Source organism: Mytilus edulis, chromosome 12 (genome assembly GCF_963676685.1).
Source record: "Mytilus edulis chromosome 12, xbMytEdul2.2, whole genome shotgun sequence".
Lineage (NCBI taxonomy): Eukaryota > Metazoa > Mollusca > Bivalvia > Mytilida > Mytilidae > Mytilus > Mytilus edulis.
Genome location: NC_092355.1, coordinates 69,907,130 through 69,929,456, shown reverse-complemented (window position 1 = coordinate 69,929,456; position 22,327 = coordinate 69,907,130). Strand labels below are relative to the sequence as shown.

Below are 22,327 nucleotides of genomic sequence, written 5' to 3'. Positions count from 1 at the left end.
TAGAATCCACATATGGTTAATACCACTATGCGAGTTAACACTTTCAAAGTATTTCTGAAGACCCTATTTCACTGCGGACAGAATTTTTGTCAAACTAATGGACAATTCTTTAGTCGAACATGCAGATGAGCCGGCAATGTACCGTTGTTTGTACGGAATTATGTGAAGAAGCTAAGCTATCCAATACAATCAAGGAAAGTCCTCCGATTTGTTGTTCAATGTAATGTTCATTGAAGCCATGAAGGACTTATGATTAGCCAAAATCTCATCCATGTCAAATGATATGTTTTTGTTGGATTACCTGAGTGCTCTTTTATTCCTAATTCTTTTACAAGACACTCGTAGTAGTACGAATTACATACAAAGGCAATATTATTTAAAGCTTTGTCTGCAGGAACAACAACATACTTATCATGAAGAGATGATAGACATTTCACAGCCTCTTTGTCTCTGAAAACTGACTTTGGTCGATCATTCACACAGTTTTTCAACTTATGAATGCGACGTTTTATCAGAAACCTGTTTGTGTCCCATTCTGACACAGTGTCCAGTTCAACTTCTTCTTGTTTAACCCATGCTCTGGCGTAGTCCTGAATGTAATCCATAATTATTTTGAAGTTATGGTTCCAATTGATGTGTTGGGGTTCTCTAAACTTAGGACCATGAGAAATCACCTTTCGGATATTTTCATGTTGAATTATGTTTAGATCCCCATTAATAACATGGCCGGAGGGGCCATAATTATATGGCGAGTGGGAACAGTCACATGTCAGAGGTTTTTTTTTAAGGTATTGTTCTAAATCAAGGTCCTGCAATGCTTGTTTATAGTTAAATACTTTGGGTGCAATGGTTTTGGTGTAACTGTTGGATATAATAGGAACAGACTGATTTTGAAAATAAATTGGAATTTTAGATGTTACCTCCTTGTGATGTAGAACGTTGCTGATGTTGATTGCATCAATTCCTCTATTGGTAAAGTGAACAGGAAGGAATTTCCTCTTTTCCTCATGTTAGACTGACAAGTCTGTATATTGGAGAAAATGTATTTATACATCCTTTGTCAATTGCACAATCTCTCAAACATTTAACAGACAGAGAAAAAAATAATAGTTCTAATGTAATGTAACCCTAGCGGATGACGAAGATGTGAAAGAAGGTCATCAAAGCTCCCAGAAGGCGATCTAGATTTGGAAGACTTTTTTTTACATTAGGCCAATGGTAATGTTTTGCACATGACTACGTTGGTGTCGTAAGGTAGTATTAAATAAGCTCATCACATTAACATCACTGCAGGCTGGACATGACAAATTTCCTACTCCTTTGACATTATCATTGCAACCATATGGCATTGCTGTACCTAGTTCCCTTATCCAGAAATTTTGTCTATCTTTTTGGAAAGGAGAACTTAGTACAGGGCTATTGGTGTGGTGATACATTTTCTCGATGATGAGTACTTTCATAGATAAAGAAGGATCATGGTTCGGTTGATTAAAATGGTTATAAAGAACCCTAAATTGTGGATCTCTATTCTCAGACCACTGTTGATTAATCCTTTTACGCAAAGTTTGTCACTAACAAAAAGTAGTCCACACAAAGTACATTCAATTCCGTACACGACATTGTCCGTGGAACAGTCAAGAGGCTCGAAAGATTCAGTATAATACGTTGTTCCTGTTAAGCTACTGGTAAAATCAGGAGTCGTGATTAACATATTACATGTCTTACACGTGCTCCTTTTTCCTTTTTTATGTTTACTAGAAGAAATGATAGGTGTTGATTCACTTGTAGCAGGTGTCTTTAAACAGTCGAAAATATCAACGCAACATGGTCTTAATTTATGAAAAGTATCTGAATTGTTAAAGTAGTAATTACCTTCAGGCTGAACATACGTCAAATCAGGGGTATCCCGGAGGATATTCCGTGGAACACGCAAATCTAATGCTACACTGTTCCGTGCAGCAAAAGAGGACCTTGGTAACCCGGGCGACGTCCTAGTCGGTTTGTTCTTTGTATTATTTATTATCATCATGCATAAAGCTACCAAGTTAATGATGCCCTCGGGGAATAATTCACCTGCAGTAAAGTTTCTTCTAAGTCGAAATAAACTGAAAACGCCATGGCTAAAAAAGAAAAAGATCAACTGACAAACAACTGCATACAAAACACAACACAGAAAACCAAAGACTAAGCAATACGAGCCTAACCAAAAACTGGAGGTGTTTTTGTCCCTTTTGGAATTCAAAGGAATAAGGAACAAACAACTAACTTCTAGAAATTATGATTATAATAGAAAAGGGTTTTTGTTCTTGCTTTTTAATTTCATAAGTTTGGCAAACACACAAACTGAAATACACAAACTTTTTAAGTATTATCTTACGTGATTGTAAGAGTTCACAAACACTCGTCTGCATGACAACATGAATGATTTATACCAATTTTTAAAATTAATTTTCATAATGCTATGTTAGAAATATCCATTGAATGGAGACAATTTGAATGTTCCTACTATTTTGTCTATTTATTATTAATTACATTTTATAGGACAAAAATATATAGTCTTATGACAAAAAAGTTTCACCTATCGGAAATTCCCCTATCATTTGATCTAAAACACTTTTTTAATAAAATTTCCACTTAAAATATTGCTTGTCCGAAGCGAATGATTTACCCCTTCCATGAAATACAGAAATGTCTGCAGTTTCTTGTGATAATTATGAGTAGATTACCTTAGCCGTATTTGGCACAACTTTTTGGAATTTTGGGTCCTCAATGCTCTTCAACTTTGTATTTGTTTGGCTTTTTAACTATTTTGATCTGAGCGTCACTAATGAGTCTTATGTAGACGAAACGCGCGTCTGGCGTATAAAATTATAATCCTGGTACTTTTGATAACTATTATGAAATATACTTATGATTTTTTTTTTGCGGAAATCACTGTTTGAAGCAAAATGTGAATTTCATATCATTATCTAGGAAAAAATCACTCTTAATTTCCACATTTGTATACAAATAATTATCTCCGTAATGACATGTAATAAAACTATTAAGTAAGAGGTATTAAAACACCTGTATACATTTATGAGTTTAACACTGAAAATTTCATCAAAGTCGGACCTGAAATTATTTTTTTAAATGTGTTTTTTCTATATGAAATAATAGGGGAATTTGGGATAGTCTAAACAATTCTGACCTAAAACTTATTATATAACTATCAAGAGAGGCGGAAGATGCCATTAGGACATTCAAAATACATAGGACGAAGAAAAACTGTCAACACCATGGCAAAAAAACAAAAGAAGCAGAAAAGAAAAGCAGGTCCGCAAAACACTTAAAAAAAACCCAACTTAACACTTAGCAAAACATGATCACGACCAAAAACTGATGTAATAGCATGTACTCTGGAAGGGTTAGCAGTCCCTCCTCCACTATATTTATGCTTTGAAATCTTAACATTGTTAAAAAGTTAACTATTTGTATTCTAATACTCGATATAGATTTTGAAATATATACATAGAATATACGCTCTTTATTTGAAGACCGTATTTCTTTCGGGAGTCTGCACGTGTGTGCACTCGTAAATTCATACGACAGGTTGTCTTTATTTTAAAACCCAAGACGAAGTGCCCACATCGCCAGAATGTGTTTCACATTAGGACGATTTCAAAAGGTATGTCAGTTTTTAAATAATACAATAGTTTCAAAGCTTTCATTATTATTTCAAATTCTAAACAGTAGATCAAGTTTTGAATGCATGACGATAGCCCAAAACCGCATGATGACTGAATTTGACAAACAATCATTATAAGTATTTATACAAAAATGTAAGACAAAGATATGCATAACCAAAGTAAATATTATGTTGGAACTAAGGTTGTTAAGTGTCTGTTACATATCTTATTTTGATTAGTGACGTCATTCGATGAATTTACAAAAACGTTTAAAATTTATATTTTTTTTTTATCAAAATGACTTCAAAATAGCAAATTCTAGTGCCAAATTCCACGTAGAAATATACTGAAATTTGTTTGAAAAAGTATGTATGTTTCTTTGTTTTAGGCTTGTTTCCCAAAATTTTAATAGTACGTCATTAAGGCATTGTTAAATAATGTATGGTTTGCATTAATAAACTGTTGACACAGAAGTATGTCTCGCTTTTGCTATTTTGATTGTAAATGCAAATATTGAGGTATAAATTGCAATATGCAAACATATCAACTATGCAAAATATTAAAAGTCAATGAATCACGGCTGAAGGTGCAAGGCCAAATAACCTCCATGAATATGAAAAAATGACATGCAATGATTATTGAAATGCATAAAAATATACCATTGACTTTTAATAAGTGGTTCCCTTTTAATTAGTCTAAAATCAAACTTTAACTTGTAAAATCTGCAAAAGTTTTTAAAGTAAACCATGATGACAGGACTGAGCCATATAATTTCCATCGACATGAACTAATCTAATCACAAACTTTAACATGTAAACTATAGAAAATTTTCAAAGTCAATAGATCATTACTAAGGATGAGGAGCCAACTAATTTCCATGGAAGCAAATTGTGCCAGTGCTTATGCATTTGCATGCCAAACAACATTTACCTATATTTAACTAATGGTTCCCCGTAAACTGACAAAATCTAGAACAACAACATGTTAACTATGCAAAATAGTCTATAGACCATGACAGAGAGGGCGGGCTCAAATAATCTAAATGTAACTGAGATGTGCCAAACTTATACAACCGCATATTATATACCATTGACATACCGCGAGTGGTTTTTCATAAACTTATATAATCACAAACAAACTAGATATGATGTGGTGTGTTTTTCTTGTTCTTAAGTCATATAAACTTAACATTTTAAAAGTAATATAGCTGCAATCGAGCTAATATATTTTCCCTTTTTCTGGACCACCTCAAAATGAAATCATTCAGATAACGTGATTATTTTCTATACGCGAAGGCGTCAACTTTGGGGTGCTTTTTAGTTCAATTAGGGGGTGGATCTGTGTGGCTAATGTTGTCATGTTCAAAGAATTTTATTTGTTGGGAATTTTATTTGCGTCCTGACAAAATATGGCTTTGCATTTCAACTTTATCAATCAAGATAAACAAAATCATTGTGATTCTTAGATCGGTCTTTTTCAAAAGACTTATAACACTTATGCTTCTAGGTAAAGGAAATATATTAATGATGGTATACTTTATGCTCTAAAGTTTGTTCATTTGAAGATGTTGTCAAGATACGATGATTTTGCTCATTTTTTTTTTAACTTAAAAGCAATAAAAAAATCTGTGCCGTAACATTTGATCCAATGTGTAATAACGAAAAGTTGCCACGGTTTTTGTATTAATCCATACGAACAAAAGGTGTTCTAGATCAGGTGTTGCAGCCAGAGTAAATTAAGCTAAAAACTAATATATAATGGAAAATTAGGACCAAAATTGTTGTTTATACACAAATAATGCATAAAAAAGTTCAAAAATTCGAATGGATAATGTGATGTGCAAAAAATACTTTATTTCTTATTAATGGAACTATCACCACTATTTAACGTTTTGAATGCAATACTTTTAAATTGCTTTTCGTATTGATTTTTCTACTTTAATTAGAATTTGATCGTCTAAAATGTTATGGAACATCGTTCAAATTGGATTATTTCCCTTTTACCAGATAAAAAATCTCAATCATCATTAACTTCAATGTCAAGCAGAACAAATTAGTGTCTAGATTACAAATACCGATCCACGCCAAAAGGATATAACCAAAAATGGACTAAATAGTAAAGGTAAAAAATACGCAAAGACAAATAGAAGGAACACTATAACACATTATTAAGATGATTAACAACGTCAGTACTTAGAATCTATTATTCAAGACCATCCTGTATTATTTGTGGAGTTGATATGGAATATTTATCAACAGGTCTTGGTTTCTTCCGATGCACTTTTCTTTTAGAAAAATTACGAGACATTCTTTGACATAACCCTGTTGGAACCACTTTCTGCTACAACACTGATGACGTTTACAAAACTTGTGTAGCAGCTGCAAGATCTTGAATACCGAATGAGTTGAGAAATGTATATCCCATATGCAGGTGAGGTTGGTATATTGGTACTAAGGTGGGGAAATTTATACTTTCAAAATTAAAATCGTCTCGGTTGTCATAGATTCTTGTACTGAGATGATCGCTAATGTCAAACTCGAGGTATAAGTCTAAAAATGAGACTAATGAAACTGTGTCTGTTGTGTCTTAAATTTCTTGTTCTGGAGGATATATAAGAAAAGTTAGGATTGGTAATGGAAAGAACATAATCAATATATCTGAATGTGAAATTAAATGATCTGGCTTCTTTGATCTGCTAGTTTTGACAAATGTTTTAAGGAACTCCGACTTATATGAAAATACGAAGAAGTCGACAAGGAGAGGCGCACAGATCGTTCTCATAGGAATGCCTCCTAATTCAACAAATATGTTGCCAGTAAGAAACCCCAGCATTTAACCTTTGTGTTCACTATTAACAAACTATGTCGTATGGTGTCCCAAAGCAATACATTTATAGCGTATGATATCATTTTTATGTTGAAAAGCGTTGTGGATTATTTCTTTTTGACATGAGGAATGATTGTATAAAGGGTTCAAAAATCAAATTTGTTGATAGAATTAATTTCAGAAAACGATCGAGATTTAAAATTATGCAAAAGTTCTTAAGAGTTTTATAGAATCAACATATGGTTAATACCACTACGCGAGTAAACAGTTGTGTGTACGGAATTGTGTGATGCATGTTTACACAGTTTTGGATACTGGATCCAAATTATTGTCACATTAACCAAATATGTCCGTTTGGTTTGCTCATCCAATTTTTTAAACTACTGTCATACAAGTGGAAGGATAAACTAGGTAACAAAACCAAGTTGAAACCACCATTTTCCTTGGAAAATGCATGTACCAAATCAGGAAAATGACCGTTTCTTCCCATTTAATCCGTAATTGATATAGTATAATGTTTGATTTTCCTCTTTTTTTTAATATTTACCTTGGAGTTTGATATTTTGGGCAATTCTTTTTACCCAGATTTGAATCATCTCGGCAAGGATGGTTAATGTAAATGTTGTTCTAGATTGGATTCATTGGAGAGTCTTGGCCAAGTACGTTGTAAGTTTTATACGCAGTTTATTTGGATCATATACCTTTTAGAACAAAAGCAACCAGCTTTCTTGCAAATTTACCAGATTTGTAAATATCACAGTTTATCAATCTTACACATATTTCAGAACTTTGAAAGCCATATTGTCACATTTCCGGTGTGGGTTCATATCATTCCATTGCATGTGCTACAGCAAGCATTAACTGATTAGGGTGCAAATCTTTACATAGCCTATATACACGTTCCTAGAGGCTTGCGTGATTGTTGCAGGTAACAGTTCCTGTTCAAACCCACAGAATATCTGTAGTTTTAGGGATAAAAAGGGGATTCAGTGTCCGAGTGGTGTAAGTAGTTCAACTTTTCTTCCACCAGCCTGTCAATACTACGGTTGTAATTCACGTGACAGGTGCGCTCGACTCATATCTTAGTTGATTAAGATTGTCAGTTTTCCTATCGAATGTCCGGTGGTTCTCGCTGGGAACTTTGGCTTCCTCCACCAATAAAAATTGACCGCCACGAAACAGCCAATTTTATCAATCAATCAATCAATTAGGAATAAAAAAAAAGTAGGATCAAAGAATGAAAATGTCCTTGTCAGGAGCTTTTAATATGAAGATACGTATACTGAGATGTGATATGTATGCCAATGAGACAACTATCTACCAGAAATAGGGATAACATCCAAACTTTTTATTTACATAGTGTACAGAATTATTTGCTTCCGTCCGTTTATCGGTACTGTAAAAGTCGATGCTGTCCATGACAACTCTAACACAAATGCATTTATAATTTGATATAGGTAAAATCAAGTGAAAGTAACTTCTTTGTTACATCTTAGTGCAATCGGGTTATTTTGGTTGAAATATATTATAAAATTCTAAAGACCCTATAGCAATGATTGCCTTTTTTCATTGACAGATAAAAAAAAAACACATTTAGAAAAAAATATTTATGACTTCGAAACTAGTAATACCTTGATTCCGTATAATGGTTAATCTTCTGTTCCATTCGGACACCTTGATAGATATCTGTCGAAGAGGACGTCCTTAAAACAGTAAAGATTAATGGCGCAAGTATTTAATGGACTGGACGAATCTGTGCGGAGTTATCACTCTAAATGTCCGTCGGTGATTTTTTGTTATATATATAATAAGACCTCTATCTTTCACACAAAAACGTAACTATTAAAGAATATTTATTTCACTTATAATAAATAGAAGTTAATTGAAACATTACTTGCGTGCTAATTTAAAAAAATAATTACCATGAGAAGAATAATCAGTTCCGTGATAAACTTTCAGTTTTTTAATTTCAATTTCAATAACTGTAAAATAGGGATAACATATTCCAAACTAAAAGACAAATTGAAAGAGTTGGTATTATTTTGCTTCATAAAAAAGAATGGCCAACGTAGATACAAGTATCTTGTCTTAGGGAGGGATAAATCATACTTTGTAAATAATCACTCTGATTTAAACAAAAAATTCTCTGAAACCGATATTATCAAGATGCTTGATTTCTTGATTGACAACATATTTGTAACGTTCGGAGGACGTGTTTTTCAACAGACTGTCGGCATCCCAATGGGAACAAATTGTGCCCCCCTACTTGCCGACTTGTTTCTTTATTATTATGAGGCTGCCTTCATGCAGGAACTTCTTAGAAAGATAAGAAGTTAGCAATATCCTTTAACTCTACTTTCCGCTATATAGATGACGTTCTTTCACTAAACAATTCAAAATTTGGTGACTATGTGGAACGCATCTATCCCATCGAATTGGAGATAAAGGATAATACAGATACAGTTAAGTCGGCTTCATATCTTGACTTACATCTAGAAATTGACAATGAGGGTCGGTTGAAAACAAAACTTTACGACAAAAGAGATGATTTCAGCTTTCCAATTGTGAACTTTCCATTTCTAAGTAGCAACATTCCAGCAGCACCTGCATACGGGGTATATATCTCCCAATTGATACGATATTCCCGTGCTTGCATTTCCTATCATGATTTTCTTGATAGAGGGTTACTGCTCACAAGGAAGCTATTAAACCAAGAGTTCCAAATGGTGAAGTTGAAATCATCCCTTCGTAAATTTTACGGACGCCATCACGAGTTGGTTGACCGTTATGGAATAACCGTTTCACAAATGATATCGGATATGTTCCTTACGTCGTAACTACAATCTCCTTCCCTTTCATGAATGTGACCTACCGAATTAGACTATTTACCGGATTTGTAATCACATAAGCAACACGACGGGTGCCACATGTGGAGCAGGATCTGCTTACCCTTCCGGAGCACCTGAGATCACCCCTAGTTTTTGGTGGGGTTCGTGTTGTTTATTCTTTAGTTTTCTATGTTTTGTCATGTGTACTATTGTTTTTCTGTTTGTCTTTTTTCATTTTTAGCCATGGCGTTGTCAGTTTGTTTTAGATTTATGAGTTTGACTGTCCCTTTGGTATCTTTCGTCCCTCTTTTATATCTGCTCTGTGTATTTTTTTGTATCAGAAATAGCATAAGGGATGTCAAACTTGTTAATTACACAATTAGTAACAAATGTTTACTTGTATGGACAAGCAAATCAAGTTGTTGCCTAAATTTTACCGAAAAATGCGGAAAATTGAAATCACTTATTTTATAAAATTTAACAGAATTGAAACGATCCTTATTCCAACATTACAATTCTTTTAAAGAAATGTTATCATATTAGTTTAAATAAAAATATGAAAATAGCTGAATTACTAATTACAAAAATAGTCTATTCAGGAACATTTTTTGGGTAATTGTGATCATACGAATTTAAAACTACAGCGTAGAAAATAAAGTAGACATATAGCTATCAAAGGTACCAGGATTATAATTTAGTACGCCAGACGCGCGTATCGTCTACATAAGACTCATCAGTGACGCTCATATCAAAATATTTATAAAGCCAAACAAGTAAAAAGTTGAAGAGCATTAGGATCCAAAATTCCAAAAAATTATGCCAAATAATGCTAAGGTAATCTATGCCTGGGATAAGAAAATCCTTAGTTTTTCCAAAAATTCAAAGTTTTTTAAACAGGAAATTTATAAAAATGACCACATTATTGATATTCATGTCAACACCGAAGTGTTGACTACTGGGCTGGTGATACCCTCGGGGACGAAACGTCCACCAGCAGTGGCATCGACCCAGTGGTGTAAATATAGTTATCAAAGGTACCAGGATTATAATTTGGTACGCCAGACGACAGACATATGTTTGGTTAATTTAAACCCAGTTTGGTTAATTTAAACCAAGTTCTAGTAGTGTATTACATGGGGAGATTTACACTAAAAATTTAGACGACTTATTTTTCTATTTGTCACCGCACTTTTAAAGTTGGTTGTCAAGGTATGCCGGATACATTGATTTATCATATCAAATGATCAGTGAATATAAGAATAAATAGTCACAATCTATTGTCTATATACAGAATAAGCGATTATGTGCAAGTAAGATAAAATATGTTTTTTGATAATTATTATATTGTAAAAGTAACAAAATAGATATTTATTAAAAAAAAAATCTTTAAATTGACTGAAATGTTTTAAGTTTAACATGATTAAAAATGTATTGCATAGATACGTTCTGTAAGATTTAGATAAACAAACGTGCTTACATAAACGCCGATATCAATAATACAATCGAATTTCAATACCGTCAAAAAGGTCATGTATTTAATTTTCAAAAACGTGCCTATTTACCTTTTTAAGCTTGAAAGTCGATTCACTTCAAAGCAGCAAATCATGTATTAATTTAATCCACCTTACCTGTTATTTAGGTTTAAACAGATACAGCTTAGTGTTCCTCATGTATTGAATTCAATTAAGAAACTTCAATTAGGGTCGGTTGAGAACAAATCCTAACGACAAAAAGATGATTTCAGCCTCCAAGTTGTGAATTTTTCTATTTTTGTGAAGCAGCATTTCAGCAGCGCCTGCATATGAATTTATCAAAGAGCTTGGACTAACTATTTTGTTTTACTTGATAGAGGGTTGCACACAAAGAAGTTGAAGTAATTCCTTCGAATATTTTAAGGACACCATCACGAGTTGGTTGACCAATATGGAATATCTGCGTCACAGATGACCACGGATATGATCTAATTGTCGTAACCACAAATCCTGTCCTCTTTTCCTGAAATTATGATATCACTGAATGTTTAAGTCTTGAAGCATTGCCCTGGTAAATCTGCCGTCACTTATGTGTACCGTTTGTACCAGGGGTTTGTACTAACATGCGCAATACGACGTGTGCTACATGTTGAGCAAGATCTGTTTACCCTTCCAGAGCACCTGAGATCCCACAGTTTATTGTGGGGTTCATGTTGTTCAGTCTTCAGTTTTCAATGTTGTGATTCGAATACTTTTGTTTGTTTTTTGTTCCTTTTCTTTTCTTGTCACGGACTTATGAGTTTGAATGTCCCTTTTGTATCTTTCGCCTCTCTTTTAACGTGGTTTAAACGCAATCTGTTATGCTACAAAATAACACAAATGACAATCCAATGACGTTAAACGCATTTCAGAACTTTATTGCATGATAATTTTTTGCCAATTATTCACCAATATTTCAGACTCAGGAAATAGAAAAGAAACGTCAATGAAAACAATGCATGTTTGAATAAACTCATCGTAAATACAATGATTGAAATTTTGTACGCAAGACGTGCGTTTCGTTTACAAAAGACTCATTAGTGACGCTCGAATAAAAAAGGCCAAAGTAAAGTATGAAGTTGTAGAGCATTGAGGACCCAAACGTCCGAGCTAGAATTGATTTATAATGGTATTTCAAATACAGTACGATGTTAAACTGTTAAAATCTATTTGCACTTGTTTTTATCATTCTTTTTTCCTACTAAAGGAGATTGGCAAAAGACAACATGCATCTATAATGTACCAATATAAAATGTTCAAATCCTAAAATGAGAAATGTCACTGTATATTTTGGAAAGAAACAATTTACACTCTGCAGTATTGGGAAAGCTTTTACTAAGGTCTGCAAATAAGACTATAGTAAATGTTGTATTCCTTTGAAAATTCAAATTCTTGGTTAAACTTAAACCAAAAAGCAACGAAAATTGGAATCCAAAAAAAAAAATGAATCAACAGTTATCAGTTCAGTTAATCGATCATGTAATAAGAGCCTATGAGTTTAAAGTTCTGTGAACGGTCTAATTTGATGGTTCAGAGTATCTTGAACAAAGCATACACGCAATCTGCAGTTTTCGATGGTTGGAGAAGTAGTCCAAATGATATTTAGCTTATCTACATGCTTCGATGTTAAAAGTCTATCAAAAATTTTATCATATTTCCACAGAAAATCGTTATCATTGTCCCCAGTCAATTTTAGAAATCTGTATAAAATGTTTGTCCTTCGCATTCACCCTTACCTTTTCAGTCTCTCATTTACAATTGTAAAAGTGAGTATTTTAATAAAACATCTGGGAGGAGTCCATACTGTCGTCATTATGTATCTCAGACAAACTGGTAAAGTCTGGAACAAAGTGATTCGGATTTTATTTCGTAAAGATTATGTAAAAAAATATCACTTTCCGTTTTTGAAATTGTATCAGAAGTCTTTCATTGTTAGTCATTGATTCACACATATCTGACCGTGTCTGTTGAATGATACCCTGGATATGTTTTACGATTAAATCCTAGAAGATATTAACAGACCTTACGTCATTTAGTTTGAACCCATTCAAAATCTCACATCCGTACAGCACCGCAGGAATAACAATTCTTATGTACAAGTTACGCACAGTAATCGGCATTTACAAACAAGATCCAGTGCCGACAATAGCAAACTATGCATTACGACTCTTTCTAAATGAATGCTTGATATCAGTGCTCGGCGATACGTCAAAATATTCTAAATATCATTATATGCTTGGTCTCTGTTGATACATTAATATTTTATGGTCCGTTTCAGTTCTTTATCATGATATGACCGATTATAGCAAATCAAACTGAAATCTCCATTTAAGTGAAGTGATAAATAGATACAAGAAAATGTGGTATGAGTGCCAATGAGACAACTCTTTATCAAAGTCACAATTTGTAAAAGTAAACCGTTATAGGTCAAAGTACGGCCTTCAACTCGGAGCCTTGACTCACACCGAACAGCAAGCTATATAAAGGCACCAAAAATGACTAGACAGTGTAAGACCATTCAAACAGGAAAACCAACTGTCTAATCATGAATAGATGTTCTCGAATTTTTAAGTCATTCTTTTTAAATCATCTTGATGATTATTAAGCATACTGTATCTTCTTAAAAAGTACAGAACGATAATGCAGTTCATTTTCTGTTTTTTGGACACATTTGGACAGAACAAAAATTGTTAAAATGTTGAAAACTCCTTTAACTATTAAATTTTAACAAACACTACGTTAAATATAGGCAACAGTAGTTTACCAATGTTCAAAATTTCATAAATCGATTGAGAAGATAAATCAGGGTAACAACACAAATTGAGGGAATCGCGCGGACGCCATAGAAGCAAAACTGGGTGTGTCTAAAAGGTAAGTGTAACCTGCTATGCATGCATCACAAACCATGCGATTTCGGACTTAAGCAAATGTCACAATCAAGAAAAGGACACAAGCAGTAAAATTACAGATTATGCGACTTTGACGATCTAAGACTGTGAAAACATGTCGCTAGTGGGTTGAGACACAAATATATCATATATATCAATCAATTTGTGATGGTCACCGTAAAACTTATTTAGTGTCGATTTGAGTCGTTCTTCCTCATAACTTTGTTGGAACAGTTCTTGTGTAAGGAGGATACTCATGTATGTAAGCGCCATACCTTAGAGCAGAGGGTATATTACTGCTGCAAAATGGGAAATTGACAATTTTAAAGCTCAAATCATCATATTTGTCATAAATTCTAGTTTCTCAAAGCAAGATTTTTTATGACCATAAACAAGAAATTTGTATTTACAACTCCCATTTTTTGTAGAAAAGACTCTGTTTAATGATACTATGTATTAGATATTCCAATGGATGATTTTGCTGTAGATCTTAAGAATAACTGTGAATCAACACCTGAATGACACCGTTGGATGTGGTTCTATAATCCTGGTACCTTTCATAACTAATTCCATACACCTCACTTCAATCTTTTTGCCCCCAAGTGTGACTGGGGAACATAAATATGGTCACTATTGGTCTTCTTCCGACCGGTAGTAAAATCCTTGTTAAAGTAGGGCTTTGTTTGGCTTTACGGGATGTACAAGTACGCAGTCATGCCCGTTCAGTTTTATGTCTTTAAACCCGATCCCTCGTGTAAGGATAGTGCCACACTCTCTGCACGTTCAGAACCCATGCAATAACTCTCTGAGGAGTCCGTAGTTACAAGGCAAATGTTTGATCCCTTTCCATTATACCCTCAATTATCTATGGCAGTTCAAATTTCTCCGACCTTCATACCGGACGACCTCTATTTAATGACCTACCTATTGTATGTATTGTTGATTTGTTCTCATCCTGAATATACATGACATTTTGTCACTTGACGTTAAGCCACCAACAATTGATCAATCAATCAAAGTTTCTTTTACTGCAGAAAGAGTATTGGTAAGAATTTTAGAAAGATGTCTAGTCGAAAATCTAAGGTAAGGTTCAATCATAGATCAAATAAAGGACAGCAAAAACACATACCCTTGAATATTATTTTAAGCAATAAAAGCATAGATGTTATTGTAATAGTTTTCTACATAACTAAGCATATACGGCTATCTTGTTATCCACATTAATGTTCCAGCATCCTGTCGATACTTACATGTCGGCATTCTACAAAGCCATGCTTAACCTTGCTTATGATATTTTCACACTTAATCCATTGAATCTGTAATATTTAAATTTTAGTCTTGGAAACATGGTCTATCAATGTAGTATAAATTGGCTTTTCATAATTTAAATTTAAACTGTACATTTAATTGTTTTCTTATCTTTGTTTAAAACTATAATTATCAAATATACAGGATTTATTAATAAGAAACCAGACTCAACAGTTAAGCTCATATCAAATTAGTTGGAAGCCCGGGTCGATGTGGAAAAGCATTCAAAAACACAAAAATTCAAAAACTATATACCAAATCAAACTGATTCCATCTATGCCAGGGAGTAAACCTTATAGTTCCTTCTTTGAGTATAAAAAGTTGAATCTTTAGCACATCTTGATAAAAATCGACGGATTTGCAAAGGTAAGCGTGACTTCGTGACTTCATTGCGCATCGAATTCTTAGCTTTCTTTATATAAGATATACACTTTAAGTGATTTATACAGCAAAACATAATTCTGTGGACGCCTACAAATTTTATGTCTTAGTCGAACGGATATTTCATATGCACTAACATATTATTTACGAGTAACAAATATTGGTAGTACAGGTTTGTGGCAAACGATCAATTTTCATTTTTTTTAAGGTGGTTCATATCACTACAGGGAGATAACTCTCTAAAATCAGCTGAACGTTTTAATCACGTTCTATTGTTAAGAAAATATGAAGCTTCTCAATGATCAAAATTAGTGTTTGCCAAACTGCTATATATCCAACCATTTTTTTCCGATAATGTGTCTGAGTTTTTTGAAATTTTACTATTTTTGTCAAAGGGTCAAAGTAAATACTTTGTAAAAATTTATGAACATTAAACGAGCCGAATTTATTTTAGTCAAGGTGTTAGGTATCACCTTAAGGCACTGGGTGGATACTACTACTGGTGGACTATCTCCATCTCCGAGGGTATTATCAGCTCAGTAGTCAGTATTTCGGTACTGACATGATTTATAACACATCTTTTTTAATTAGTCCGTTTACCCATTTAGAAATTATAGCCAAATTTCATAAAAAAATCAAATTTGCATGAGGGAGTTAAACCTTAGTTTCTTATAAGATTATTAAATTTTTAAACGGACAATTTAAAAAGGTTTGTAATAAATGATTAATCATGTCAGTATCGAAATAAATAGAATATCTATGGTAAATAAAGGCAACATTAGTATACCGCTGTTCAAAACTCGTATTAATAAGAAACCAGACTCAACAGTAAAGCTCATATCAAAATAGTTGGAAGGCCGGGTCAATGTGGAAAAGCATTCAAAAACACAAAAATTCAAAAACTAAAAAATGGGGCCTTAAACTGACAGATCTTGTGCAAATTAAGCCTAATGTATTTCCTCTTAGATAAAAGAACTACCTAGTAAAATAATGCATTTGTTTAATGATTTTTTTTACACATATGGACAGTCCAACAAAGTTAGCAAGTTACCTCTTCGACGTCTTATTCAATTGAAAACTATAGCATTAACATATGTATTTTTCCTTTTTCTTATTTTGGTTGATTTGTATATTAGTACTTGAACTATTTAATTCTAACAAACATTTAGTTACAACCGGAAAAGGGCGTAATGTCCCTTTGGTATCTTTCGCCTCTCTTTTATGAAAATTATTTAAAAAAAGAACAAAGGAAGCTTCATTTTTAATTATGTCCATTACAACGGACACATTATAGAGATAATGTTCCTTCATTATGATACTGTAAAACATTGAATTTTAGATATGACCCTGTGGTCATGTTATTTAATGAGACCTAATCATCGTTTAATCGGTATAGGTGTCTTTCGCCATCTTGGATTGTAAAAATCAGAGAACCTAAGGTTCAGATTTCCAATCCAGTTAGTAAAATTCGAAACAAATTTCAAGTATTCGCAAAGCGGACTGTTTTCGGACCGGCCGATAATGCAGACATCAATGTGGTGGTGGTAAATTCTACACGGAAGTTTGAGAGAATGCAATTAATAATTTCGATACATTCCGGGCTGTTCGCTCCACAGATAATTATTTAGTAAACAATCATATGCTAGATGCAGTTACTGGAAGTTTGTTGATGAGATTATCAAAGCTGTAAATGTCTTCACACTTTCTGCAAAAATGTTTATCAATATGTTGAAGGTAAAGTGCTAACTGTGCCCCTTTTATAGCAGAATTGTCCTTTATTATTTAAAATCACAGGTAATGCCATACATGTACTTGTTTAATTTATTTTTTCAAAGGAATCTAAATGAGATTGCTGATGATAGTGATATTAAGAAAAAATGCATCCAATTTAGGAGCAAGAGTTGAATTAGGAAAATTGCCTATAGAATGTTTTATTAAGACACAAACCCTTTTATATTTAGCTAGACTATATAATAATAATATTAATCCATTGTTAAAGGAAGCTTTTTCTCTAGCACAGTCTCTAGATTTGACAGGAACTTACTCATGGTATACATATGCTAAAAATATTGTTAAAGAGACTAACGTTGACCTTAATATTCTTTCTACTTGTAAGGACATAAAAGATGTAAATAAAATAAAAAACGATATAAAGTTAAAAATGAAAAATAGATATGAAGATTTAATTCAAAATAAATTTCAAAACATCGATGATAAAAGTAAATTTTTTTCTCTATAAAAAACTTAAAAAAGATTACAAACTAGAATATTATCTAAATACATCTAATTTTCAGATAAGGAGATTAACCACTAAATTTAGAATAAGTGATCACTCCCCCTTGATTGAAAAGGGGAGATATTTTAAAATCCCAAGAGAGGAACGTCTTTGCCATAAATGTAAAATACTAGAGGATGAGAAACATTTTTTACTATATTGTGAGTATAATAAAACTCTAAGAAATGACTTTTTTCATCACATATGTACAGAAAATAATAACTTTAATAATTTAAATGAGGAAGAAAAAATTCATTATTTACTAAATCCATCATCGCCTTTACAAACAAATAAGTTAGGATCCTTCTTGAAAAAGTCATTAGAACTGAGGGCAGGGGACTCTTAACAACTTGTTTGTTGTTATAAATTTTAATGCTGTTGATATTTTGTATGTTTAATATGTATGTATATATGTTTATTGTGTTTATTGTATTAATATATGTTGGTCACAAACTGTAAAGTTTATATGACAATAAAATATTTGATTTGATTTTGATTTGATATTAGGCAATTTGTCAAGGTGAAATAAATCAAAAGACGTCAATGTGTGATAAAGCTTTTATAACCATTCAAGAATACTTACTTCTCGCAGATATGTTTCTTCCACAGCACGGTTAAATCGAAGGATTTCAAATAATATGATAACTGTATCTCATTTTAAGCCTGTCCTAAGTAAAATGAAACGTAGGTTGGACTGTGCCAAATTTAATTTTCTTAGAGACGCGTAGCTGAGCTATGTTAACGGATATGGGTACAATTTAACTAAGTTTTACGAAGATTAAGCTTAAAATACAATACGTATATGTCCTTATTTGAATTCCTTCGGTTCACTCTACTGTAAATCAATCATATTTCTCCGAGAAGTAGGTACAGTTATCTTCACTGTAATGCAAAATTAACAAATATCTCATTGCTATTATTTTTCGTGCAAAATCTCTTAAATAAAAGTTACCTCAAACGTTGCACTTCTCTTTGACAACTTAACCACCGAATGTGACTTTAGAAATACTACATTTGTCTAATTAAACGGTAATAAATCTACAGACTTCGTCATTTCTTAAAAAGAATTAAAAGAATCTGGCATTGTTCTTTAAATTCACTTTCCGTTATATAGATGATGCACACTGACTAAAAATTCTGGCATTGTCTTATAACTTCACGTTCCGTTATATAAATGATGCCCACTCACTAAAAATTCAAAACGTTGAACACATCTATCAAATCGACCATGAAAAAAAAGCCACCACAAATACAGTTAAGTAAGCCTACTTTCTTGACTTACATCTAGAAATTGACAATGAGGGTCGATTGAGAACAAAACTTTACCACAAAAGGGTTGACTTCATCTTCCCAATTTTGAACTTTTCATGTCTGTGTAGATACATTCCAGCACCGACTGCAAATGCAGTATATATGTTTAAGTTGATACTTTACTCCAGAGCTTGCGATACATATCATGATTTCATTGAGATGGTTGCATCATACAAGAAAGCTTTTGAACCTAGGGTTTCAAGTGGTTACAGTTGAGATCGTCCCTTCGAATGTTAAGTGTAAAGTCAAGCACCTTAAATCCCCTCCCCGGTTTTGGTCGGGTTCGTGTTACTCGTTCTATAATTTTACTCAATTAATGTAACATCTCATCTGTTCATGTTGTTGTTTATTACGTCATAATATAGAGAGTATGAAAATGTCATTCAATACAAACCGTATCAATATACCATCGTCTGATTATCAAGCTAGCATAGAGCAACATTATAGTTAATTGAATTTTAATTCTATACAAACCGTTTCAATATACCATAACTTACTATTATAAGAGCATAGAGTAGCCTTTACAGTAATCGCTTTTCGGCAAAAGGGGAATAACTTTATTTTAGAATGTTTTGTTACTATCGCTGGACAATCAATGTTTGTCATTCTTTCTCAGCACTAGTTTGTTTATCATTTTTTTAATACGGGCAACCAGTTGTGACAAGGACTAATGAAATTGTTTATACACACGGTAACTTGCTTCAACAAAGCTTAAATGTTTAAGGATAATATTATATAAATAGCTTACAGTATCGGAGAAACCGTGCACCATACAAGTATATAAATAGCTTACAGTATCGGAGAAACCGTGCACCATACAAGTATATAAATACGCGTGCTTGCAGTAAAACTTTCATGTTACAGACTTTTAACATAAGTTCAATCACGATCAGAAAAAAACAATTCGGTGTGAGTACTCATGTTTAAGCAGTCGCTGAACCACGAAAAAGAGGCCAAGGACAATGGAAATATGACATACAGTTTGATACCAATTTTTAACTTTTAATTTTTACTGTTAAACTATAAGTAGAGATGTTTTTATTTGTTATTAAATAATACTGTCAGGACATTCGTATGACTATATTTCAGATATCAGGACATTCGTATGACTAAAGTTCAAATGCCCTCTTAAAAATTACTTTTTTTCTTTTTTTCATATTTCCGAAAGAATTTCCGAAATATGTTTGGTGTTTAGTTCTGTTACCTCAGACATAGAAATCTACCAGTAAGATTATGTATATCATGTATATGGTCGACTATCCTACTCTGAATTAATTACTTATACCTATTAGGTCGAATTTTTCTTTAGAAGTTACTAATACCTATTAGGTCGAATTTTACTTAAGAAATAACTTATACCTATTAGGTCGAATTTTACTTAAGAAATTACTTAGATTTTAAATACTACCAGATTTTTACTTTTGTAATGTTTTGTTTACCTAAGATGGAAGACGGAGGATCTGCTCGAAATGAAGCAAATACATTTATTGTAGAAAAGTTTTAACCATTAGTTCCGTAAATGATATGTTTGAGAATATTTTATTTGGTACAATTAAAAAGGGAGAAAACTTTCTGATAATTTATCTATAGTCCAAAATTTACAAATGATATATAATACAAAAATAAAAACGATAATTATTGCTGGGATCACTGATAAATATTAACTATATATGTTAATTTCATTCAGTTTTTCAATGTTATGTACTAATAAATGGAGGTGTCGGATCAACGTCAATGAGACAACAATCCAACAACACAAATAACCAATAGATGTCTAATGGACAACACACAACGTACGAGTAACAGGAGGTGTTGGATCAACGTCAATGAGACAACAATCCAACAACACAAATAACCGATATACATCTAGTGGACAACATACAACGTACGATTAAAAGGAGGTGTGGGATAAACGTCAATGAGACAACGATCCAACAACACAAATAACCAATAGACGTCCAATGGACAACACAAAACGTAGGAGTAAAAGGAGGTGTGGGATATACGTCAATGCGACAGCAATCGAACAACACAAATAACCAATAGACATCTAGTAGACAACACACAACGTACGAGTAAAAGGAGGTGTGGGATAAACGTCAATGAGACAACGATCAAACAACACAAATAACCAATAGACATCTAGTGGACAACACACAACGTACGAGTAAAAGGGGGTATGGGATGAACGTCAATGAGACAACAATCCAACAACACAAATAACCAATAGACGTCTAATGGACAACACAAAACGTACGAGTAAAAGGAGGTGTGGGATATACGTCAATGAGACAACGATCCAACAACACAAATAACCAATAGACATCTAGTGGACAACACACAACGTACGAGTAAAAGGAGGTGTGGGATAAACGTCAATGAGACATTTCAATCAAACAACACAAATAACCAATAGACATCTAGTGGACAACACACAACGTACGAGAAAAAAGGAGGTGTGGGATAAACATCAATGAGACAGCAATCGAACAACACAAATAACCAACAGACATCTAGTGGACAACACACAACGTACGAGTAAAAGGAGATGTGGGATATACGTCAATGACACAACAATCCAACAACACAAATAACCAAAAGACATCTAGTGGGCAAAATACAGTGTTTAGCAATCCATCCTTTTGTTAGTGAGCAACGTACAGTGTTTAGCAATCCTCCTGTTAGTGGGCAACATACGGTGTCTAGCAATCATCCTGTTTGTGGGCAACATTCAGTGTCTAGCAATACTCCTGTAAGTGGGCTACATACAGTACCTAGCTATCCTCCTGTTAGTGGGCAACAAACGGTGTCTAGCAATCCTCATGTTAGTGGGCAACATATTGTGTCTAGCAATCATCCTGTAAGGGGGCAACATACAGTGTCTAGCAATCCTCCTATTAGTGGGCAACATACATTGTCTAGCAATCCTCCTGTTAGTGGGCATAGTACAGTGTTAATCAATCCTCCTGTTAGTTGGCATAGTACAGTGTTATGCATTCATCCTGTTAGTTGGCAATGTACAGTGTTAAGCATTCCTCCTGTTAGTTGGCAACATACGATGTCTATTAATCCTCCTGTTAGTGGGCATAGTACAGTGTTTAGCAATACTCCTGTTAGTGGGCATAGTACAGTGTTTAGCAATTATCCTGTTTGTGGGCACAGTACAGTGTTTATCATTCATCCTGTTAGTGAGCAACGTGCAGTGTTTAGCAATCCTCCTGTTAGTGGGCATAGTACAGTGTTTAGTAATCCTCCTGTTAATGGGCATAGTACAGTGTTTACAATCCTCATGTTAGTGGGCAACATACAGTGTTTAGCAATCCTCCTGTGA

At 33.3% G+C, this 22,327-nt stretch overlaps 1 protein-coding gene across 1 annotated transcript; it reads left to right on the top strand.

Annotated features, from left to right (window-relative positions):
• Positions 1-14,783: 14,783 nt before the first annotated feature.
• On the top strand, positions 14,784-22,327 carry LOC139497812 (seminal vesicle major clotting proteins-like). Its single transcript, XM_071286046.1, has 2 exons — positions 14,784-14,804; positions 21,620-22,327. The coding sequence occupies exons 1-2, from the start codon at positions 14,784-14,786 to the stop codon at positions 22,325-22,327; spliced, it is 729 nt and encodes a 242-aa protein (XP_071142147.1).

Excerpts from the sequence above, each read along its gene's own strand:
- LOC139497812 (XM_071286046.1), top strand. The coding sequence starts at position 14,784 with ATGTCTAGTCGAAAATCTAAG. Across the intron at positions 14,805-21,619 it reads TGTCTAGTCGAAAATCTAAG|TGTTTAGCAATCCATCCTTT; the intron begins GTAAGGTTCAAT and ends GGCAAAATACAG.